The 24,520-nt window shown below is 52.7% G+C and overlaps 1 protein-coding gene across 2 annotated transcripts; it reads left to right on the top strand.

Moving 5' to 3' along the window:
* The first annotated feature begins 1,653 nt into the window (after positions 1-1,653).
* On the top strand, positions 1,654-12,796 carry DIRAS1 (DIRAS family GTPase 1). 2 transcript variants are annotated; one of them, XM_083422060.1, is made up of 2 exons: positions 1,654-1,756; positions 11,792-12,796. In XM_083422060.1, the coding sequence occupies exon 2, from the start codon at positions 11,803-11,805 to the stop codon at positions 12,397-12,399; it is 597 nt and encodes a 198-aa protein (XP_083278186.1). In that variant the 5' UTR covers positions 1,654-1,756; positions 11,792-11,802; the 3' UTR covers positions 12,400-12,796. The 2 variants fall into 2 exon arrangements, with proteins under 2 accessions (XP_083278186.1, XP_083278185.1); XM_083422059.1 differs by having other exon boundaries at positions 1,663-1,760.
* Positions 12,797-24,520: the final 11,724 nt, after the last annotated feature.

Genomic DNA, 24,520 nt, shown 5'->3' with positions numbered 1-24,520 from the left:
GCGGTTGCAGGTGTTCCTTGCGCGCACACACAAGTCTGGCTCCTTGCCCACTCCCCGCTTGGCTTCCAGAGCTGTTGACACACACACACGCACGCACCCCGCCAGTGCGAAGCTGCTGAGCAACACAGGTGTCCCGCAGGGGGCTTTGCTCAGACCAGTGGGCCGCCTTGTCCTCTGCCTCTTGCGGGGAGGGGCTCCCCGTTGCTCCCCACAGCTGGCTGCTATATTAATAACAACCCCAGATATTAATTAATTGGCTGCATGAGTCACCCGGCGCTCTGGGAGGAATTCTGCAAAGAGGTACAGTGCATCCCCAGAGTCTGGCTTCCGCCTCTCCAGTTTGGGAAGGCATTGCCGCCCAGTGGTTACTGCAAGGGGGGGGGGGAGTAGGGCAGAAGGCCTGGCCTTGTACGTCACAGTGGCATCTTTTAAGCCCAGAATTTGGGGGTTTGGTTGGGCTGAGAGTCTGGCAGAAGCACCATAGAATTGTAGAATTTGAAAGGGACCCCCCAGGGTCATCTAGTCCAACCCTGTGGAATGCAGGAATCTCAGCTAAAGCATCCATGGCAGATGGCCACCAGAAGTGCCCACACTGGCTGGCAGCAGCAACTCCCTAGCTCCCAGGCACCTTTGGAACTCCTTGCCCAGGGAAACCAGGCAGGATCCCTCCTTGTCCTTCGGGGAGGTGGAGACGGCTTTCTTCTGTGGCCGCTCAACCCCTTCTTCACTCTTACCTGTTCTAAGTTTTTGGCTTTCTGCATTTTATCAGTGTTTGCTTTAGCTGTTTTTTTTTTTAGCCCCGCTGAGTCCAAATTCTGGCAGAAAAGTGGGGTTTTAGTAAGAGCAGGGTGGTGCCGCCTCTCTCAACCCTGGCGTCCTTGAACTACAACTCCCCCCATCCCTGACTGCTGGCTGTGCTGTCTAGAAAGGATGGGAGTTTTAGTCCAGCAACATCCTGCCTTGCGGGGGCTGGTCTTGATGACCTTTGGGGGTCCCTTCCAACTCTACAATGCTATGATTCGAGGGAAAGGGTGGGATGGGTCTGCATCTCCTCGGCCCGGACACTCCCTGGCTGCCTCTCACCCTGGCCCACCTGGCAGCTCTGTTGTGGGGAAGAGCCAAGCAATGGGGCAGAGTTTGCGCATGGCCCAGACGCAAGCTGGGGCTGCCTGGGAAGCCTTTCCTAAGCCACAGTTGCCACACTTTGCAGGAAAGTGGGGTTGAGAGGCAGTGTGGTGTAGTGGTTAGTGCTGGAGATGGGGGACCGCAGGGGGTGGCGCTGGGGGCCAGCTGCTGCCTCTCAGCCTGGGTGTAGGAGCCATTCCTGGGGGCCGAAGTCCCTTTGGTCCCCCCAATAAAACAACTGACATTCCAATGGAGTGTCTTGTGATCGATTAGGCAGGGTGGGGCATACCTGGTCCTGCCCAGTATTTTATTCAAGTTGGCACGCTTGTCCTACCTGGCAGGGCTGTCGTTGCAGGGATGCCCCTTCGGAGTCCAATGCGGCGGGAGAGAAGCGCAATTAGCTAATGAGCTAACTAGCCATGACAGATGGAAGAGATGGAAGCCCCGAGGTGGGGGCCCTGCGAGGGGCGGGGCGTGAGGCGAGGCCCTCCCCGCCTCCCTATATCGGCGACGTTCACACGTGACGCGCCTCCTCCTCCTCCTCCTCCTCCGCGGCGTCTCCGGATGGCTGCTGGGCGGCCGCGCTGCTGCTGCTGCTGCTGCTGCTCCGGTCCAGGCTGAGCCCCGCCAGGCAGGTAAGGGGGATGCAAAGCGGGGGGCTGGCCTGGGGGGAGGGCTTTCTTTGGGGGAGGTCGGGGGTTCCTCTGGGGTCGCCCTCTCCGCAGCCGCCCGTCCATCTGCATGCAAGCGACCCCCTCCCCGGGGATGCGTAAAAATATTCTCCCCTGCGCGCCCCGGATGCATTTTGGGGGGGCTGCGAGGGATGACGCGAGTGATGCAGGCAAGCCAGCGGGGGGGGGGCGCTGTTGGAGGAAAAGGGTGGGGAGGGGGCTCGGGCACCTGCATTGCCCCCCATTGAATGTCCTCATTCGGGGGACTCTTGGGGGGGGGGAGCAGAAGCAGCCGCAACATCTCCCATTTGGGGGCATCAGGAAAGGGTCCCCTCCGCGCACTGCAGAAAGGGGGGGACCCCCAAACACAAGACGCCGCACCCCATAGCCCAGCTGCCTGCCACTGAGGAGGAACAGCCGGCTGCCCCCAGGGTGGGGGGCAAGGGGGCGGAAGCTGCAGCAGCTCCCTCTTCCCCCAGTGAGATGCTGCTGCTCCTGCTCATGGGGGTTCTCTTTGGAGAGACCTGGCCGCATCCGGCTCAACAGCTCTCCCCCTCTCCCCCCCCCAACCGCCCTGGACCTGGAGGCTGCCGGCCAGTGTTGGTTGTGTGGCTTCTCTGCTTGGGGTGCCTCCATCTTTCGAGTGGGCAAGAGAAGGACATGGGGTGACCCTTGGAGATACAAACAGCAGCCCCCGCCAGGGCCAGGAGAGGGGCTATCTGAGGCCACAAAGGTAGCTGCTGCCTTATTGCCAAGTGTCCCAGCACGGACTGGCAGCAGCGGCTGTGTGGGATTTCTGACAGAGAGGTGCTGCTGAGGAACCTCTTCCTAAAGATCAGGTAAGATGCTGGTCCTCATGATTTGGGAAGGAAGCCAAGCCCAGCCCCTGCTCTGACTGGCTCAGGGTCACCTGACAGGCACATGGGAGCAGGAGGGCAGGGGGCAGCAGGCCTCTCCCCCCTCCCCCCTGCTATCCCAACTGGGACTTGGAGGCAGACTGCTTCTGGGCCTCCACAGACAGCCTTTCTCTCCTCCGTGAACTTGGCTGGTTCTGTTCCAAGAAGGGCACCCTGGGCTGGGTCAGCCTCCTCTTCGCCACAGGCCCCACCCCTAGAGATGCCCCCCATGGCCCTCTCCCTCCCACACGCTCCAATACCAGTTTGTGACTGACAGCCCTTGATAGCTCTACTCCCCCCCACCCCCACCCCCGCTGCCTCTCCTGCATTACTTTTCCTGATCCCCTTTCACAGCTGCTCAAGCTGGTGGCTGTCATGAAATCTTGTGGCAGTGAGTTCCACAGCACGTGCGAAGAAGTCCTCCTTGCAATGCAGGGGTTGGACTAGATGGCTCTTGGGGGTCCCTTCCAACTCTACAATAGGAGAAAAACCTATTTCTATCCACTTTTCCCACCCACAATTTCCCACCCCTCTTGCCCTATCCTCTGTCCCAGAAGCATTTTCCCTGCAGGGAACTATCTGTGGTGCCGGATTATTCACAGGGTCCTCTTGGGAGAGTTTCCCAGCACCCATCCAGATCCTTTGGCCCTCATTTTTCTGCCGCAAAATGCCGCGTTTGCACCCACATTTCACCTTGACCTGACGCCCTCCAGAGGTTTTGCCTGCCAGTCCCAGCTGCCAGAGAAGAAGAAGATGGTGATACAGACACTCTGCTTGAGCTCAGAGGCACTGTTGTTCTCCCAAACAACAATCCCAACAAAGCCAGAAGGAGCAGGGAGCAATTCAGGTGGATAAGAGAAATCGGATCTGCAAGAAGCATTTAAATCGCTCTTGATTTTTTAATCCGGGGGAGGGGAGGGGGGCGGTGACTGAATGCTATGTCAACAGGTCCCCACTTGGGGGTTGGGAGAGCGTTAATGAGCGCCTGAAGACCCCCTTTCCCCTTCCAGGAGGCCGATCTCTTGGCTGGCCTCCCTCTCTCGCAGCTCTGGGGCTTCTGAGAGCGCAAAAGCTCTCCCTCTCCCGAGAGCCGAGAGCGAAACTCCTGCTCCGTAATTAATTGCTGCTGAACGGGGTCCAAGATCTGGCCCGAAACATTGCAGTGCCTCTGTTTGCGTTGCAGTGCAATCTGCTGCTGCTGCTGCTGCTTCTGGGGTGCCCTGCAAATCTCAGCACCCCTTTTGTGCAGCGGGAAAGTGCATGCCAAGAGTGGCTGGGTAAGACAGCCAAATGGATGAGGTATTATTATTATTATTATTAATATCTTGCTGGACCCCTCAAGAGTTGGTGAGCAGAGGCGGAAAGGCTTGCAGAACTAACTCCGGGACCTTCATTCCAGCTCACTCCTGGAGGGCGCAGTTGGTGCCGGGGCCCCTCAGAGGACCTGTAGACCAGCCCCTGCTTGCTGGAGCCTCCTGTAGAGGAAGGGACAGGATCCGCCACTCAGCTTTTGGGGCAATGCTGAGCCAGACGCCACTTAGCCTGCCCTGGTCACTGCCTACATCCCTTAGGCAGGACGAAGAGGACTAGAAGATTGCTGATTTTTACAGGAAGGTCCTCTTCTTAGTTGCAGAGCAGATGCTCTGCAGGCAGAAGTTCCCTGCACCCTCTGAGAGGCTGTCAGCCTGAAACTATGCAACGGATTTCTTTGGAAGGTGGCAGACTCTCATTCATCTGCCAGACAGGTGCAATGTGATCTCTGCATTGCAAGGGGTTGGGCTGGATGACCCCTGGTGGTCCCTTCTAACTCTGCGATTCTGATTTTCAGAGCTGTTGCTACCCAGCCAAAATTTCTGGGCCGTGTTCCAGGCAGATAGGGAAGGGGTTCAGCCCAAGACCCCTGGCTCCCCCTCTTCCCAAATTCAATCTGGCTGCCTTGCTGGACTGTGGTGATATCACTGCAGGGAAGTCACTGGGCTCACACATTCATGCACTGAGAGTGCCCACCTCTCAGGACTGTTGTGGATTTGAGTCCACCTCAAGGACACATAAGAGGAAGTCCATCTTGACACAGAACAGAGTTAATCTGTGGAACTCCTTCCCACAGGATTGGGCAAATTCATGGTGGAAAATGAGGCTGCTGTGATGATGGTGGTGGCAGCTTTTTCCAGCTGGAACTCTCAGGGGGGCGCCATTGCCAGGCTCAGAGGGAGGCATTCATGGAGACTTCCAGCACCTCCTTTTCTAGAAAAATAGCACAGATTATTATTATTTATGAAGTTTGAATGCCATGCTTCATCTGAATATCACTGGGGGGGGGGGGGAGTTCACAACATAAAAATGCAAAATGAGAACACAAAATACATAATAAAACGAAAATGAACCAATAATCCCCCTTCCCACAACACATTTAAAAAGGCATCGGATGTCAATCAGCCAAAGCCCTGGAAGAAGAGGAATGTTTTTGTCTAGTGCCTAAAGATCTATAATGAAGATGGCAATTGAGCCTCGCTGGGGAGAGCATCCCACAAACCGGGAGCCACTGCAGAAAAGGTCCCGTTCTCTGGACCTCTTGTGGAAGGAGGCTCATGAAGAAGGGCCTCTGAGGATGATCTTAGCATCCCAGTCAGTTGATATGGAGAGAGGCAGCCATAGAATCATAGAATTGTAGAGTTGAAAGGGATCCCAAGGGTCATCTAGTCTAACCCCCTGCAATGCAGGAATCTGAGCTAAAGCACCCTTGAGGTATTGCAATCCTGAGTCATTTAAGGCTTTATAGGTCAAAACCAGCACTTTGAACTGGGCCTGGAAACTAATTGGCAGCCAGTGCAGTCGGAGCAGAATCAGTGTAATAGGCTCAAACCATCTTGCTCCAGTCAGCAACCTGGCTGCTGAATTCTGCACCAGCTGAAGTTTCTGAACCGTCTTCAGAGGAAGCCCTATGTATAATGCACTGCAGTAGTCTAACCTTGAGGTTGCCAGAGCATAGACAACAGCAGGCTCTCCCTGTCCAGATAGGGGTGTAGCTGGGCCACCAGCCGAAGCTGATGGAAGGCACTGTGGGCCACTGAGGCCACCTGAGCCTCGAGGGACAGTAAAGGATCCAGGAGGACCCCCAAGCTATGAACCTGCTCCTTCAGAGGAAACATAACCCCATCAAGAGCAGGCAATCTCCTGCCCATCTGGTCTAGGGAACCCCCCACTAACAGCGCCTCCAGCTTATCTGGATTGAGCTTCAGTTTGTTGGCTCTCATCTAGTCTGTGAGGCAAGACATTGGTCCAGCACTTCCATTGCCTCACCTGCAGATGTAAAGGGGAAACAGAGCTGAGTGTCATAGAATCAGCATACTGCTGACAACATACTCCAAACCTCCAGATAACCCCACCCAGCAGTTTCATGTAGATGTTAAACAACGTGGGGGGTAGGATTGAGCCCTGCGAAACCCCACATTGAAGGTTCCACAGAGCTGAAAAGCATTTCCCAAGTAACACCCAAGTAGGACTGGAACCACCACAGAGGAGTCCCACCCACCCCAGACTCAGACAGCCATCCTAGAAGGAGACCCTGGTTGATGGAATCGAAAGCCGCTGAGAGGTTGAGAGCTTGGCAGGGGGTTGGACTCGATGGCCCTTGTGGTCTCTTCCAACTCTATGATTCTATGAGAATTGAGAGGGACACATTTCCCCGTCTGTCTCCTGACAAATGTCATCATGCAGGGTGAAACTGTGGTCTAAACCACAGAGCCTAGGACTTGCTGCTCAGAAGGTTGGCGGTTCAAATCCCTGCGGTGGGATGAGCTCCCATTGCTTGGTCCCTGCTGCTGCCAACCTAGCAGTTCAAAAGCACATCAAAGTGCAAGTAGATAAATAGGTAACACTCCGGCGGGAAGGTAAACGGTGTTTCCGTTCACTGCTCTGGTTTCACCAGAAGCAGCTTAGTCCTGCTGGTCACATGACCCGGAAAAACTGTCTGCGGACAAACGTTGACTCCCTCGTCCAGTAAAGCAAGATGAGCGCCGCAATCCCAGAGTCGTTTGTGACTGGATTTAACTGTCAGGGGTCCTTGACCTTTAGGGTGACCAAAGCAGTTTCTGTGCCAAAACTGGCCTAAGCCCCAATGGAAATGGATCCAGAAAATCAGTTTCCTCCAAGAGTGCATGGATCTGGTCTGTGATCACCTGCTCTAGAACCTTGCCCAAGAAAGGGAGATGAGCAACTGACTGGTAGTTAGTTAGGTTTTCTGAATCCAGGGATGGTTAAGAAGTGGTTTTACCACGGCCTCCTTCAAGCAGGCAGGGAGCATCCCCTCTCCTAAAGAGACCTTGATCACCTCCCTGGCCCGGCCAGCTGTTCCCTCCCTGCTGGTTTCTATCAGCCAAGAGGGGCCAGGGGCCAGAGTGCAAGTGGTCGCCCTGACGTGTCCAAACTCCTCAGGTCTTACAAACTGAAACTCGTTCAATGCAACAGGCCTAGACTGTGCTCTGGACCCCCATGAGATTCATCTGCTATAACGGCAGTCAAGGTCTTGGTGGAGGCAAGCAATTTTATCCTCAAACTGCCTTGCAACCAAGTCACAGCGAGTTGCCCCTGGCTCTGTCACCTCCTTTGGGCCAGCCTGTAAAAGGCCCCGTACAACCCGGAAGAGCTCTCCCAGGCGACATGATGAGGATGCCATGAGAGGAGCAAAGTCGGCCTTCTTTGCTGCCTTCACTGCTACTAGGTAGGCTCAGTAAGGAGCCCTTACCAGTGTTCGGTTGTATTCATTCGCATCTTTCCTCCCCTTGCGTTCAAGCTGTCTGCCAGCTTGTTTCCTCGCCCTAAGCTCTGGAGTATACCAGGGGACCAATCAGGCTCCACAAAGTAGGAGAGGGCGCTCAGGGGCGATCGTGTCAATAGCCTGAGCCGCTCAGGTGTTCCAGAGGTCGGCCAGGGCTTCGAAAGGAGCACCAGCCACATCAGCCGGAAATGCCCCCCCCCCCGAGCTGTTTGGAATCCCACTGGATCCATCAGCCTCCAAGGGCGGACCTTCCTAATAGGTCCCCTGCCTCTGTGGAGGGGAAAAGGAGCTGACAGCCTAAATCTCACAGGAAAGCCATCTGCAAGTATCTCAGGAGCTATCCTATGGAAGAGGGAGCAAGCTTGGTTTTTTCCTGCTCTGGAAGGTAGGACTCAAACCCATAGCTTCACATTACAGGAAGGGAGATTCTGACTCAACATCAGGACGAACTCTCTCTTAGGAAGAGCTTTTCTACCACGGAAAGGAGGTGGTGGACTTTCCTTCCTTGGAGGTTTGTAAGCAAAGATTGGATGGCCACCTGTCCTGGAGGCTTTAGCTGAGTTTCCTGCATTGCAGGGGGTTCGGCTGGATGACCCTCAGGGGTCCCTTCCACCTTTATGGTTCTATGATTCTATGATTCCACAAAGTGATCTGGCCATGACGAAGGACTGGCATCAACACCCTCCATTTTCAGATCACCCTGTCTAGTCAAGAGAGCAAGGAGCACACATGTGTTGGGCTCGGGACATGTTGTCACAGCCCCATGGCAGCCACAGAGTCCTGAGCCCCCCAGAGCTGGTTGCCTCAGCATGGATGGTCAAGTTTGGGGTCCTCCACACCCCCCTCCAAGACTCTGCCAGCTCAGACAGGGAGACTGGCGGGCGATAAAGCAGCACAATCCCAAATCTGTCCAGCCCCAGGAACACCCCCTCTAGATCTCCCCCAAACTGGACACTCTCACACACGGAGAGAATTCCTCTAGGCCATGGCCAATTCCCCTCCCTGACCCCCAGGTCTCGCCAGATGCTGCACACAGGACCCAGGTGGGCACAGTGGGGTGAGACCAATGCCCAGGCCAGATGGGCCACAGTCAGATCACGAAGGAGGGGGTCTTAGTCCAAGCCAACCTGGCATTCAGCAGCCGCAGACAAGAGGGGGGGTGCTTTGAGTTAGGGGGGGGTTGGGGCGGGTTACCTGAACCCCCAATTCCCAGAGGTCCCCCAAACAGCGGCAAGACACTCAGGCACCAGGATTGCAAAAGACCAGCTCTGCTCAATTGCTCTTGCTGGTCCAGGGTGCCATATGGCCGCCCGGCAGCTCTGTCCAGAAATAGCACGGTATGCTGATCCTATTATGGGATGTCCACCTGGGGCAGCCAAGCCGAGTCTGCGCTCTGCCTCTGCCAAGGCCTGATCCTGCAACCAAGGACAGCTGGCATCCGGTGTCCGAGGGCTCAGCTGGGCATGGAGAGAGAAAGCAGCCCAGATTTTGAGAGCGGGAGAGGACAGCTTGCCTTTGGCACAGGCAGGCTCTTTGTTCAGGAAGCCCAGTGATGCCCACACAGGCCAGCAGCAGCTCTCGGGGTTTCAGACTCAAGGAGACGTCCCCCGCCTGGAGACACCACCTGGGAACTGTTTTGGAGGAGGAGCACTCACACCAGGAATCGAACCCAAGCCTCTGCTCGAAGCACCAGAGGAGAAAAAGGAGAGAGTGTGGCCTAGTGGGAAGGGTAGGGCAAGAATGATGTTGAGGGTCATCCAGTCCAAGGCAGGAATATGCAGCTGCCTCATATGGGGATCAAACCCGCAACCTTGGCATTATCAGCACCATGCTGTAATCAACTGAACTATCCAGGCTGGTGGAGGGCACTGGTTAGCCTAGACGGGTTTTGCACCCGTGCCCCTACAATAGCCGTGCAGGCGTGGGAGGCAGGAGTGCGGGTCGGGAGCTGCTTGCGCCAGGTTTTTATAGAATCGTAGCGTTTGAAGGGATCCCCAGAGTCATCTAGTTCAACCCCCTGCAGTGCAGTAATCATTTGCCCAACATGGGACTCGAACCCACAACCCCGTGATGAAGAGTCTCATGCTCTACGGACTGAGCTATCCATTGTGACCCTCCCAGAGATCTGTGGATGATGGGTGGTATACGCATAATAATGGTCATGATAACAACAGTATTATTATTATTATTATTAGGGTAAAGGGACCCCTGACCGTTAGGTCCAGTCGTGGCTGACTCTGGGGTTGCGGCGCTCATCTCGCTTTATTGGCCAAGGGAGCCGGCGTACAGCTTCTGGGTCATGTGGCCAGAATGACTAAGCCGCTTCTGGCGAACCAGAGCAGCGCACGGAAACGCCGTTTACCTTCCCGCCGGAGTGGTACCTATTGATCTACTTGCAGTTTGACGTGCTTTTGAACTGCTAGGTTGGCAGGAGCAGGGACCGAGCAACGGGAGCTCATCCCGTTACGGGGATTTGAACCACCGACCTTCTGATCGGCAAGTCCTAGGCTCTGTGGTTTAACCCACAGTGCCACCCGCATCCCTCCTCCTCCTCCTCCTCCTCCTCCTCATTGTTATTATTATTATTACTATTACTAAACCTGCCAGTGCCTGGGCAGGGAGATGTGTTTCTGGCATTTGACTCCCGTTGCAAAAAAGCCTATCCTTCCCAAAGAGTCTCTGCCAACTGCTTTTTTACAATCCCACTGAACCTCCCACGTTTGAGAATCCATTTCCCCTTTACATTTCCCCTTCTTTTCTCCACCATCCACCCATTTCCTTGACAGGAACTGGAGAGGACAAGGCTTTGGGCAGCTGCTATGCTCTGCCCTCTGCCGTCGGAGGCAGGATATGGCTCTCGTACCCGGATCCTGCTTTTGGGTTTCCCATGCTGGGCCGCTATGAGAAGAGGGGGCTGGTCCCTTTGGCCCCAGTGGCAGTCTGTCCCCAAAAGCCGGTCGCTGGCAGCTGCAAGTGGGGAGAGAAGTACTGCCGCCCTCAAGTCCCTGCGAGAGGCTAGGCGGGCTCCCTTGGCAGAGCCCCCAGCTCCAGAGGCAGTCTATCTCAACTTCGAGGCTCTCAGGGAGCATTTGGCCTCTATAGCCCAATCCGGCTGACATCCTCATACCAAGGCTGGGACCTGTGGCATTCTACAGCTGCATATTCCTGCATTGCAGGGGGTTGGGCTAGATGACCCGCAGGGTTCCTTCCAACTCCATGATTCAGGAAGAGGCTTCTCCTGTGGCGGTGAGCTCCCCTGCCCACTGTGTCTCCCAGGGTCGGGACACACCCCCCCACCAGGGCTTCTTGTGCCCTGATAGATGCCTCCAGAGGGACGAAGCCACCTCTCTCTATCTGCCCCCCCCCCCCAATTCTGCACTGCGGGTTTTCTCCCTGTTGCCAAGACGGCTCCTGCTTTGTGCCGGAATGATGAACCAGCCTCCGCTCTTCCCCACCTTCTCCTCTATTGTCAACCCCAGAGAACGACCCTGTTTTTTGGGGGGGGGGCAGGAATGAATGGGGAAACAATGAATGGGTGAACAATGAATGGGAAATGCAGTCTCTGTGTCTGCTTCCTGTCTTTTCCTCTTCCCCATTTCAAGAGGAGCAGCTGCCAAGGAGGCAAGTCCCCCCTCTTTTTGCAAACGCCTCCCAGAGATTAGTCAGTGGGGCTTTTGTGGGGAGGTTGGGTTTTTTTCTGGCAGACAAGCTGCTGGCTCTTTCTCTCCCCGCCCCCCTGCAATGGTGCCAGCAGGAGAGGTCTGCTCCGTAGGGCAGGATCCGTCCTGGCCAAACCCCTGACTCCATGCAGCTGCCCATGAGAAATTGCAGTATTCTGTTAGGGGGGATTGCTTACCCCAAAATGCACCTATTAGGGGATTACACACTTGAAATGCAGAAATGTGATGCATTGGACTTAGATTGGGGGGGGGGCGGTGGCTGTGAATTTGCCCAATGAATTTGGAAGAGGAGAGGGCTCTTTCACTTTGACCTGCCTTGAATCTTTGCTGGGGTTGCGGGGGGAGCATATCCTGAGCCTTATTTATCCCATTATTTTATTTATTGCAATTTATTTCCCCACTAAAGGGTTGTTTGCATGGTCCTGCCGCCTCCTTGTTTTAATCACTATTCCTGCATCGCAAGGGGTCGGACTGGAAGACCCCCTATGATTTGGGCTGCTTTTCCAAGCCTAGCAGACTCCTGCGCCCCTTGTCCGTCCCCCGTCCCCCGCCTAGCTAACCCCCCTGCTCTGACTGCTATGCCCTGCTGCCTCTGCTCCTTGAAGCTGACCTTGCCTGCCCTCCTCCTCTCTCCTGGCGCAGGTGCTGCCAAGATGCCCGAGCAGAGTAACGACTACCGGGTGGTGGTGTTTGGCGCGGGGGGCGTGGGCAAGAGCTCTCTGGTGCTGCGCTTCGTGAAGGGCACCTTTCGCGACACGTACATCCCCACCATTGAGGACACGTACCGGCAGGTGATCAGCTGCGACAAGAGCGTGTGCACGCTGCAGATCACCGACACGACAGGCAGCCACCAGTTCCCAGCCATGCAGCGCCTCTCCATCTCCAAGGGCCATGCCTTTGTGCTGGTCTTCTCCATCACCTCGCGCCAGTCGCTGGAGGAGCTGCGCCCCATCTACCAGCAGATCGTGCACATCAAGGGCAGCGTGGAGAGCATCCCCATCATGCTGGTGGGCAACAAGTGTGACGAGACGCAGCGCGAGGTGCCCACGCAGGAGGGAGAGGCCACCGCCAAGGAGTGGAAGTGCGCCTTCATGGAGACCTCTGCCAAGATGAACTACAATGTCAAGGAGCTCTTCCAGGAGCTGCTCAACCTGGAGAAGAAGCGCAACATGAGTCTCAACATCGACGGCAAGCGCTCCTCCAAGCAGAAGAGGACAGACAAAATCAAGGGCAAGTGCAGCCTGATGTGAGGAGGCCACGCCCACCCACCCAGCCCCACCCCACCCGCCCCTCCAGTTGGCTCCGCTTTCCCTGCTCCTCCTCCTCCTCCTTGGCGGCGTCCTGGCGGCGCTATGGGAACTGTGCCGCGTCCAGGTGCTGCTCTGTGTCTCAGTGGCGCTTGGGGAGCTGGACTATATCCCAGCAGCACTATGGGCACTGCACCACCTCTTCCTAGCACCATGGGGACTGTGCTACATCCCGGCAGTGCTATGGGAGCTGCGCTGCATCCTAGTGGTGCTGTGGGCGCTGTAGAGCCTCTTAACAGCACAGTCTGCTACTACGTCTGAGCTGCGCTGTGGGTGCTGCTCTGCCTCTCTGCAGGGCTATGGGAGCTGTATGACATCTTGGCAACAATATGGAACTGTGCTGCCTGGGCCTCTCAGCAGCGCAGGGGGAGCCCTCCTACATCTTAGCAGCCCTGCGGACGTGGCACTGTGTCTCAGCAGGGCTTGGGGAGCTGTACGACGTCCCGGCAACGCAGCGGGCACCGGGCGGCCTCTCGACAGCACCATGGGAACTGTGCTACGTCCTGTCAGCGCTATGGGTGCCGCACTGCCTCTCGACAAGGCACTGGGAACTGCAGGACACCTTAGCAGCTACGGGAGCTGCCCCTCCGACCCACTGGCTCCCCACAAGTGGGAGACGAGACTCGCTCCGCTTCCCTGCCCCACCTCCCACTTGTTCCCCTTGAACACAAGGACTTTTCGGGGTGGGGGTCCCTTGGTGCTGCCACTGGGGAGGGCTTCTGCAACCAAGGCGGGGCTGCCGCAGCAAACTGGGGGGCCAGCAGGACCAAGGAGGTTGCCCCCCAGACTCACCCATTTTGAGTCCCGAATCTCCCTGCTGGACTCTGGAGGGGGGTGAAGAAAAGAGGATCTTCTGTGACCTCCCCATCCCGCATTTATTGCCCCCCGCGCTCACCCTCCAGACTTTGGCCTGCGAAGATGTTGGGGGCAGCCAGGGGGCTGCCATGCCGCTGGGTTTCCCTGCCCTACCTGCTTCGAAGGAAACCCCCGGTGGAGATGACTGCTGCTCCAGGGCCCTCTTCACAGGGACGTCACGGGTCTCCTTTGTGGGCCAGTGGAGGCACAGGGGGAGCGTCAAGGCAAGGGTGCCCCCAGAGGCCTGGCCAACCGGCGCCCAGCAAGGCCACAGAGGAGAAACTGAGGTTTCTGGGGGCACACAGAGCAGCTCCCCCTTCCCCAACGAAGCACCCTTCTCAACATGCCAAACACTGAACGTGGCAAACGTCCCCGTGAACTTTTGAACATGTCATTTATTTTTTATTTTCAGGGTGGGGGGGGGGGGAATGGGCTTGATTTTTAAAAGCTGCATAAAACCATAAGGCACAACAGAACATTTCTGCCAGTGAGGTGAGTACGGAGGGGAGTGAGGAAGGGAGAGGGGGCTGGGGTTGGGTTTGAGAAGGGGCAATGGAGGCGCCAGCCCGGCCTTGAGCTGGACTCCCCAAACCTGGTTCTCGCCAGGCGCTTCCTTGCCCATTCATCTTCTTGCACCTTTTCTCTCTCTCCGAGGAACTTGCAGAGGGTTGGGCTAGATGACCCCTGGGAGTCCCTTCTGACTTGGCAATTCTGCGATTCCAATCCCCGCAGTGACCCTGCAAGGTGGGCTAGGCTAAGAGGCAGTGAGTGTCCCCCAAGGTCACCCAGCAAGCTTCCTGGCCGAGTGAAAGGGATCTGTTTTATTTATTTTCATTTATTAAGTTTATGGACTGCCCTTTATCAAAAGATCCCGGGGCACTCTCCAACATTAAACGCACATTGCAGAGCACCAATAATAAAAATGTAATAAAAAGTCTAATAGCAGACAGCATAGTAATCAAATAATCAGGCAATAACAGCCCCTTCCCCAAGCTTTAAAAGGCCATAGATTATTTAATTTGAACCCTAGACTCACCCAGGTCCTAGTCTGGTGCTCTAACCATTGCACAATCACTGCCTCTCAGTGTTTTTTTCTTTTTAACTTCAGCGCCTGTCAGTATGGCTATGTCTCCCCCAGGAGGAGGCGCTATGGGAGAAGTCTGATCTGCAGCTGGGTTATTATTAGATGATGATGATGATGATTATCATCATTAATAATATCCCACCTCACCGACCCTAAATTGGGACTCAAGGCGGCTGATGCCAGTTAAAACAGTGCAGATAAAATCCAGAAACACACAAAATATAACTGATAAGGAGTAATTGAAGCTTTGGTGGAATTAGAGCAGCAGGAAAAAAATACAAGCAGTAAAAACTGCACTGGCCCATTTGAAATCTCTTTCCCCAAGGCCTCTAGGAACAAGGATGTCCACAGCTGCAAAGGAGAAGCAAGGAGGGAGCTAGGCTAGTTTCCCTAGGCAGGGACTTCCAAGGTTGCCTGCAGGGGCAGATTGAGGGGAGTGCGAGTCAACGGCCCTGCATGCAAGGAAAGGCAGGAAGGAGCCAGGTGCTGGTGTCATGTGGGGCGCTGCTGAACATTTAAAAGCCCCCCAATCCACTGCTGTTGCTTAGAAGGAGCCACCACCGAGAAAGCCCTGTCCTGCTTCCCCAACAAGTGAAGGACCTAGGAGGGTGGCAGGAGAGAAGATCTCAAAACCTGGGCAGCTTTGTTTGGGGCGAATATGGCCGTCTAGACAGCATGGACCTCTGCTCTGTAGGGCTTTAGAAGGCATAATCAGAGTTGGGCCTGGAAACTGACCGCTGGTCGGTGGGGCTATTAATAATGCTAATTATTACTATTTCTTATTTCTTTGCCACCAATCTGACCGGGCTGCCCCTGCCACTATGGATGACTTCTAACAAATTAAAAACATCCAACACAGCAAAACATCCAACATCAGAACATTTTAAACTTCTGAAAGTAAGAGCTATTCAAGAGTGGAACGGTCTCCCTTCCTGGGAGGTTTTTAAGCAGAGGTTGGACGGCCATCAGTCCTGGATGCTTTCGCTCAGATTCCTGCATTGCAGGGGGTGGACTAGATGTTCCTTGGGGTCCCTTCCAACTGCAATTATGTGATTCTATGACCCTTCCTATACAGGCTTGCATTCAGATGTTGTCTAAAAGTCAGGTGGCCATTGATTTCCTTGACATCTGACACAACAAGGGCTCGCCTGCTCTCTCTAACCAGCCACAGTCAGCAATCTGGCTGCTTAATAATAATTCATTTATTTTCTTTCTTAGATTAATCCCAAAGATCTCTGGACAGTTCATGAGATGAAATTGGGGGCAAAGTTCCTCCGGTACAAAGAAACTGCTTTAGGTAGCTACAGACAAGCTTTGCGTTTTACAGCATTGAGAATTCCTCCGATGGTGCCGCACCGGCCTTTATTCTGGAGAGCAGGAAATAGCAGGAGCGGTCACTGAAAAGCAACTCTTGCGAGGAGGAGATCCTTGGCTTCGGCTCCGATTCAGGGTTCTGCAACTCTGTGCAGACTTGGAAATGGTTCCCAGGAAATGTGTGGCAGTGTTTTTGTCCCAGACAAATGAATGAATTTATTCATTTTTGAAAGTAATTTCACATTATTTTCCAACAAATCTTTTTCAAACCTTGACATCTCTGTACCAAAACCTTTTTTATCCAGTTTGAAGACATCATTTAATTGATGGTACTGTAACCAATCTGTTAGTAGCTCTCTAATGTCTTCAAACTTTTTCCATTTTAATTGATCTTCCACTTCTGCTAACAGCTCTATTTAGATTGCCCAGTCACCTCTCATGTTTAATTTTTTAACAGATACTGCTTCTAACAGAGAGAGCCACCATGGTGTCTTCTGCTCTAATAGATTTTTATACTTCTCCCATACCTCATAAATTGATTTTCTTACCAGGTGGTTCAGGAATCGCTTATGTCCTTTCGTTGTTTTCATACCATAGCTATGCCTGCCCCCCATACCAGCTATCATGACCTTCTGGGGTGCCCTGGAGCGGGGCGGGGGGGGACGAGCTCAAGGAAGGACGTTGGCGAGGGGCAGCGCCAGGGTTGTGGGCGAAGGGGGCTCCTGCCCTGCCTAGGGGACAGCACCCGTTTGCCCTTCTCCCGCCCCTTTTCAGCGGCCCTTCTGTCCCTTTTTTTGAAAGTGCATTTTGAAATATACACATTCCTAGATCTATAACTATATAAATAATTGCAGTAAGAAACGGGTGTTTTCAAAAGGGGTTTGTTGTTGTGGAGTCCAGGGGGATCTGGAAATTATTTTTCTGTTTCTTTTTAATTATTTACTTGTTTCTGTCCTGTATTTTGTTCTGTGAACCCCCTTGAGATAAGGGCGGTATAGAAATAATAATAATAATAATAATAATAATAATAATAATAGGTCTAAGATATCTGTATTTTCAAACAATATCCTCACCAAAATCTTAGTCCTGTGAATTTTAATTGATTGTAGAATTGTAGAGCCCCGAGGCAGGCATCTCTTGCCCAACATGGGCTCAAACCCATGGCCCTGAGATTGAGAGTCTCGTGCTCTTATCCACTGAGCTCACTCACCTCTCTCTCTCTGTCTCGCTCACACAGCCAGCAGGAGGAAACCTCTGAATCCCAGTTGCTGGAGAGCTGCTCTTGTGCTCAGGTCCCGCTTGGAGGTTTCCCCGAAGTGACCATTGTGGCCACAGGCGACTGCCAGGTTGACCTGGCCTGATCCCGCAGGGCTTACGCTCTCCCAGTGCCATCAGTGTCAGTTTCCATTCTTTTAAACAACCACCACCAAGTCTCTAGTCCCTATTGATTTTGGAAATGTAAAGGGAGGATTCTGCACAAGGAGAAGCTGCTCAGTCTGTCAGGTCCTGCTTGGAGGCATCTGCTTGGCCCCTGTGAGGCCATGGGCCCCCTTTGGCCTGATTCGGCAGCCAGGCTCTTCTGCTGTCCTCGTGGAACCTCCATGTCCAGAGGCAGTCTATCTGGATCCCCAGGTTTGGAGGAGGATTTGGCCAGTGTGAGAAGAGGAAACTAGGCTAGTCAGACCTCCTCTTCCAGTGGTCATGTTCTCACCCCCAATGGCCCTAGGTCAAAGCCTGCAGTCTTTGCTGCTGCCCAGGGATGCTGGCTTTTCCGGGGTGGGCCTGGGGGGAAAACGGGTGTTTCTGCATTTGCCAAGGGTTTCTGTAGCCAGGCAGCTCCTTCTCTCCTCACTGGCAGAAACAGAAGCAGTGGAGTGACTTTCTCTGCTGCGTTGGCACAATTTATATTGGTTATTTGAAAAGCACCAGGGGTCCGACTCAGCAGCACAATTCCGCGATCCTGGCACAGGGCGTGCAGTGCCCGGTCCCTGCGCTGTTCGTGTGCCTGTTTGCCCCTGTGCCGCTGCCAGCCATAGACCTGCACAAGGCCGCCTTCAGAGGCTCCTTTGGGCAGCGGCGGCGCGCTCAGGACCAGCACAAGCCTTGGGGGTCCGGGCAGCTGCTCCGCTTTCTCCCTGGTTGTGGGTCGCTCGGATCCATCATCAAGGGGGTGAATTTTAATTTGAGTTGGATGTGTTCATTGCTTGGAAGCTGGTGCTCCTCTGGCTCCCTTTGGTCTCCCCACCCCGTGTGTGTGTGTGTGTGTGTGTGTGTGTGTGTGAATCTGCCCCATCTTCTTTGCTGGCCCAGGAATTGCACAATCCGCTCTCTGGTCTGCTGGGCCCAGGACAGTGAAGGGGGTCTCTTCTCCCTCACCCACTGCCTCCTCTCCATCTTCGCCGGCTGGGATGTCTTGTCTTGGATCATGAATGGTGCTTCTTTAAAATTTCGAACGGAGGCAGTCCTTTGCATTGTAAATAAATTGAAAAACAATCCCTCTCACCCCACGTTCCCTCTTGACGATGGCAGCATGACAACATCAGCTACTGTGCATAACTGGCTTTTTCCAGAGAAAAAAGATAGCAAAAAGGGAAAATAAAGACGACCATATTATAATAATGTAATCCAACAAAACCGATGGTACAATATGTAGCTTTTATCCTAGAAATAGTCTTCCTTGAATGAACGAATAAAAATGGATTTATTGTATCCCATTCCTTCCCCGCTCCCCTCGCCTGGCGTTGTTCTTTGGTCAAGTCGGGACCCTGCAGGGAGGTGAGGGGATCCGATCCTATCCAGGGGTGACGGGGGGGGGGACTTGCCTGCTCTCCACCCAGCGGCAGCTCCCATTGCCACCATCCCCGGCCATACTGGGAGCAATGGGCAGCCATGGAAAAGGCTTTGGATCATCAGAGAAGGAAATGGAGGCAAAACTGCCAGGATTATAAATGCCATTATACAAATCTATGGGGCAACTGTATTTGCAGTCCTGTGTCACCTCGCCTCAAAAAGGATACGTGTAACTCGCAACTTACGCAAATTTAAGATTTACGCACTTGGAGAACTAAAAAAACAAATGAGTAGTGTTAGAAAAGTTGTGTGGTACCCCACTCTCTGCAAGATCCCCGGGGGTTCCAGGTGCTCACCCAGGGTCTGTGGTCCTTTGGAGAATTGAGAGACGCCAGAGACGGTTGCAGCTTTAAGAAATATGGTTTATTTCCCTATTTACACCTTCTGTCTGCATAGAGAGAGTCCAGATCTTACAGCGTGGTCATTTCAAGAGGGGCTGCCCAAGATGGATCCCAGTCTGTCTTCCTCCTCCTTCCCAGAATACCTTGCCAAAAAACTCTCTTACCCTGGCAAACCCCCAGTCTCTGTTCACACCTCCAGTTTTCTGGACTTGCCAATGGCCTTTAATTGCCCTCTGTTGTTTCTTAATGGCCCCAACTTGGCCACCTCCATTTGCAGAGACTCCCCAGAAATTCCTCAGCAGCTTCTCTTCTCCCTTCATCCCCCAAGTAATCAAAATCCTTGCATTTGTTAATTTCTAGGGTTGAGGGTCATGCCACCCCTTAAGCCAGGAAAAGGCCACCCTGGAGGGCAAGGGGTGGAGGTCATCTGTGGGGGCAGAACTGGGCACCTCCGTCTCTCTTCTCACTGCAGCAGCCCGGAGTGATGCTTGGTGTGGGGCAATTTGGGTGCCTAAAAGGGGGGGTTGATCTGCCTGCTTGACACAGACACACAAGATGAAGGTGGGGGAAATAAAGTTGGTGGAACAGGGCACTTGGGGGCAATGGAAGACCTACATAGTGAGAAGTTTTTAATGTTTGACATTTCATTATGTTTTTTGTGTGCTGGATGCCACCCAGAAACGTAGCCTGATGGGTTGTTGTTGTTAGCCCTGAGGCTTGGTCATGGGGGCCCCTTCGCAACCAGCAACCAGGCCTCTTCTTCAATGGGGCTGTCCTACAATAGATCACTCTGCCCTGGCAACCTTTGTGTAATGGACTCTCATACTTTGGGGTTGTTGAAATACATACACCAAAAAATTAATGCATTTGAGCTGGGCAACTCAGTTGGCGTCTATGAGAACCCAGATTTTTAAGCAATGCAGACTGAAGTTGCTTCTGGGGCCCTGAAACATCACCTTCATTTGTTTCATGGGAGATCTGCCCCGGTGGGGGGCGACACCAGCGATGCATCCGTCTCTTTTTCCCAAAGGGGGATTCAATGCTCCTTGAGATTCTGCCTGAGCCACGGGCACTGCGCTGCGAGCCATGCCAATGCCGATGATTCCAGATGGAGAGGGAGGGACATGGCAAGCATCTCCTGCACCAAACAGGCTGCATCGCTCGGGACTCTGAGGGGTGTTTGCAGAGGATGGGTGCGTGTGCAAATGCGTGAAAGGCTGCGTCATCCGTGTGTGCTGCGCAGCCAAGCTTTCTCTCCATGCACCGCTCTTGAAAAAGCAAAAGTGCCATGCCTCTCCCTTCCCTCGCTTGCTGTGCTGGAGGGTCCTGCATTTGAGGCCTGCGTTTGCACAAAGGTGCGTCTGCGCATGAAGGTCACCAGAAGAGCCTGGCTGCTGGATCAGAGCCTGTCCTCAACTAATCAGGATAGACTGCTTCTGGGCCTGGAGGTTGCATAGGGACACCAGAAGAGCCGGGCTGCTGGGTCAGGCCCCAAGGGGGACCAGCATGCTGTCCTCACAGGGGCCAGCCAGACCCCCGTTATGGGACACCTGCCAGCCTTGCTCCCCGGGTGTGTGGCGCTTCTGTGGTGCATCTGTGTGTGGATCTCACAGTGTCTCTGCCCCCCTCACAATCAGAAATGGCAAGTCCCCCTTAGGCCCTGCATGGCAAATCCCGAAATGCGTCATTCACAGGGTTGCTGTGGAAACCGTTGGCTCTCTGCTGGCGTTTGGGAGCGGAGGAGACAGGGAAAGGGAGGGGAGAGCTGCAGCCCTCTTGGAAAAGGGGGGCACCCCCATGCCTCTCCCTGAGCCCCCTTTCTCCGATGGAAATAGGGACGTCCTCCACCAGGAAGCTTCTCCCACATTTGAGCTCACTGCACACAGAGATGCCTTATGCGCTTCAACCTCAGCCACCTTGAACCAAGGGCAGCCTCTGCTGAACTGACCTCACAGGGTTGTTGTAAAGGAAAAAGGTGCGAGGGAAGGAATCGTGTGCAACATCTTCTACAGATAAATGGAATGAAACAATATTTCAGCTGTAAGCAGCCCTGAGTCCCTGGGGGGGGGGGGAGGCAGGAAAAAATAATACTGGAAACAGAATGATCCTACCAGAGAGTAAATGCTATTGCTATTGAACTCAGTGGGACTTAGTTCCAAGTAAAAATGCTTCAGGTTGCAGTGTAAAGCTGCACAATCTTTATACCCAATTACTTGGTCACAAGCTCCATTGACTACAGTGGGACTTACTTCTGAGTAGGCAGAGTGAGGCTCCATTTACAATAAAGGAATAAACCTTCTCTGTGCTTCCTAAGAAATGGCAGGCTGCAGAATGACTTGCAATGAAAGACTTTAAAGTGGATGGGTGACCTTTTCCTTCAAAATTATAGGAAACTTCACCATTTCCTCCATTTGGTGCAGGGATTTTATTTTCAGTATAAACAGGACTCCATTTTAGTCCCTGCACACACCACTTTTAATTATTCTCCAAGATGGGGAGGGAAAAAGGAAAGCGGGACATTCCGGGATCAAATCAGGAACCGGGATGTCTTCTGTAATTCTGGGACTGTCCCTGGAAAAGCAGGGCCCTCCGAGGGCTGACGGAGGTGTTTGCTTTCTCCTCCTGCCCTGGGCTTTGAATTCACACCGGCCTTCAGGAAAGCTCTGTGTTAGCTCTGGTTCTAATGTGTCACGAGATGATAAACTATGTCTCATGCAAGAAAAGATCTTATTTTGAGTTGATTGGACTCCATCACACGATGGCATAAACATCCGTTGATGACAGCCTGCTGTTGGAGATGCAAAAAGGAAAACGCTTCTTTTAAACTTACGTTTTTTACAGTGTTCATTATTGGTGAATTTGCGTCTCTCTCTCTCTCTCTCTCTCTGTGTGTGTGTGTGTATGTGTATGTGGGGGAATTAGGATGTATAAATGCTGTTGTGGGGAAAGAGCTAAAAATTTCAGAAGATATCATTCATATACCTAACCTATGGGGCTTGATAGATGGTCAGCAAAATAGAGTCTCTGCCCACACATCTGCAAAAAGATTTACTGCATTGGAAGGGCAAAAATATGTCCCCCTTCGATCGATGGATAGAGGACATGACAATTCTTGCAACTAATGAACGGACAAAGATTTCGCACAATCAAATTTAATGATATTTGGAACGTATTTGTCAAAACCACATAGTTAATCAAATATTTGAGGGAAACAATGAGTTTATTCATCTACATAGATACTATATAGTTATATTTTATGGTTCTTTTGTTATTTAAAATGCTTTAAATTTATTTTTTTATGTATTCTCTTCCTCTTTTCTATTTCTCCCCTTTCTTATTTATTTTAATTTACTGTAATAAGCTCAACAAATTTATAAGCAAACATTTTAAAAAGGAGAGGCCAGTGTTGACTTGGAAGCTTGCAAGGTTGCTGCACCCGCAAGGTCTGGAATGTCACCCATTTCATGCCCTGTTTCGGGTGACACAGTCTCCCCATCGATGGGTGACTCTCCACCAATGCACCACCTGCCCTTGGCCACCAGGGGGCACCCTGCACCCAAAAGCGAAACTGGCTTTGCTCCTTTGCCTGGAAGAATTGGGAGTTGGGGGCTGAGGGTGACTTGCCCAGGGGGCGCTCTAGGGTGGGGGGCCTAATGGACCAGGGTGCTCCCCCCCCTGATCAGCGCCTGGATCAGGCCCAGGTGGGCAGGCCTAGTCTGGCCTCCTGCGTCCGACAGTGGGCAGCCCATCCCTACCTAAAGGCAGCCTTTGTGGCAGCTGCTCTCTCTCCCCCCCTAGCCTTCCTTGCAGGGCTGGTGGTCCCTGTTGAGGCCTCATCTCTTCGGCATGAGCTGCCTCTGCCCAAAATTAAGAGATAAACGTTGCTTTCTCTCCAAGAAGAAGCAACTGGTTCCCTCACTGAGCTGAGTGTACACTTTCATAGAACTGTAGAGTTGGAAGGGACCCCCAGCGGTCATCCAGCCCAACCCCTGCAATGCAGGAATCTCAGGCAAAGCATCCCTGGCAGATGGACATCCAAGCTATGCTTAAAAACCTCCAAGGAACTAACTTGCTCCAGCCACAGCCAGAGTCCAGCTTCGTTCCACTTTAAAATGGTTCTGATAATGGATCATTCAATTTCTCCTGATGCATTCTCTCCCTGCAAAGCATGTTTCTGCCTTAATATCTCAGTGCAATTCCCTTTGGCAGGAACACTTGTGCCCACAGCCCTGCAAAGGGAGTCTGTCTTCCATTTCCCTTTGTTTTCCCATGGACAAATCAAATATCCTAAAGCCTTTTGCATTCAGCTGCAGCAATTTTGTTCTGCACCCAGCTGGTAGAAATCACCATTTCCTTTTATTCTGCCCCCTCTCTGCATGCACATGGGCACAAAAGTGTGTCTCCACAGCAAAATGTTACGGCACATTCCTGGCATGGACATGTTTCCGCAGCAGGGGGCTGAGGAGGCTGGGGAAATGATAGTTTTTGTGGTCCAGGATTTCCTGTCTTATCGGCCACTCGCCGATAAGACAGGAAAAGTGAAGACGAGATGGGAGTTCCTCATCTCTTGCGGGAGTCTTTCTCCATGTGCAAAATGTGTTCATTTAAATTTTATTTTTGGGCATCTAAAAGTGCAGCCAGTCAAGGGGCAAATCTGGGAGTGGGCATTGAGCTGAATCTTTGATTTGAGCTGCAAATAACTCATTTATTGAAATAAGTTTATTGTCCAATTTATTGCCATCTAAGACAGGGGGCAGCAACCTTTTCCAGCCGTGGGCCGGTCCACCATCCCTCAGATCATGTGGGGGCCGGACTATATTTTGAAAAATGGTACGAATGAATTCCTATGCCCCACAAATAACCCAGAGATGCATTTCAAATATAAGGACACATTCTACTCATGTAAAAACATGCTGATTCCCGGACTGTCTGTGGGCCGGATTGAGAAGGCAATTGAGCCGGATCTGGCCCCTCGGCCTTAGGTTGCCTACCCCGATCTAAGAGATTTCGTTGGGGGATTGGAGATTGAGAGATTTCTCCAGGGCTGCAGGCTTTGAGGGATCCACAAAATGGCCGCAAACGGCTCTATCCTCCCTTCCTCTTTTACCTGAAGTTTAAGGGCATTTTTTTAATCTGGAAGTTTTTAATGTTTGGCGTTTTATTTCATTTTTATATGTGCTAGAAGCCACCCAGAGTGTTCTGACTCTCATTTTAAAGAACCACCTTGCATTTGGCAAGACAGATGGGAGATGTACAAACAATAAAATTATTATTATTATTAGTATTGCTTTGTGGAAGGGCTTTTCTTAAAAAAATAAAAAGAACCTTTTATGCATTAAATTTATGCACCACTGAAGCTGATTGTTTGCTTTGTTTGCCTAATGAATCTCAGGTTTTTCTTCCTGTTTGGGTTCACTATCCTCCCAAATTTGCACATATTGGTTGCTGTCCAAATACTGGAATATATATATATATATATATATATAGGGCCTCAGCTTCTCTGTCTGCGTTTCAAGGGTTGCCTTCCGGTTTTTACTTCTCTGGGGATTGTTGGGTTGTTTTCGTTCTTATTTCTAGAATGTATTTTGTGTTTTTCCTATCATGATTTCATTGCAAACCG

The sequence above is a fragment of the Podarcis tiliguerta genome, assembly GCF_965153285.1.
Source record: "Podarcis tiliguerta genome assembly, chromosome: 18".
Lineage (NCBI taxonomy): Eukaryota > Metazoa > Chordata > Lepidosauria > Squamata > Lacertidae > Podarcis > Podarcis tiliguerta.
Note: the sequence above shows the minus strand (reverse complement) of the source record. Positions and strands in the feature narration are given on the sequence as shown.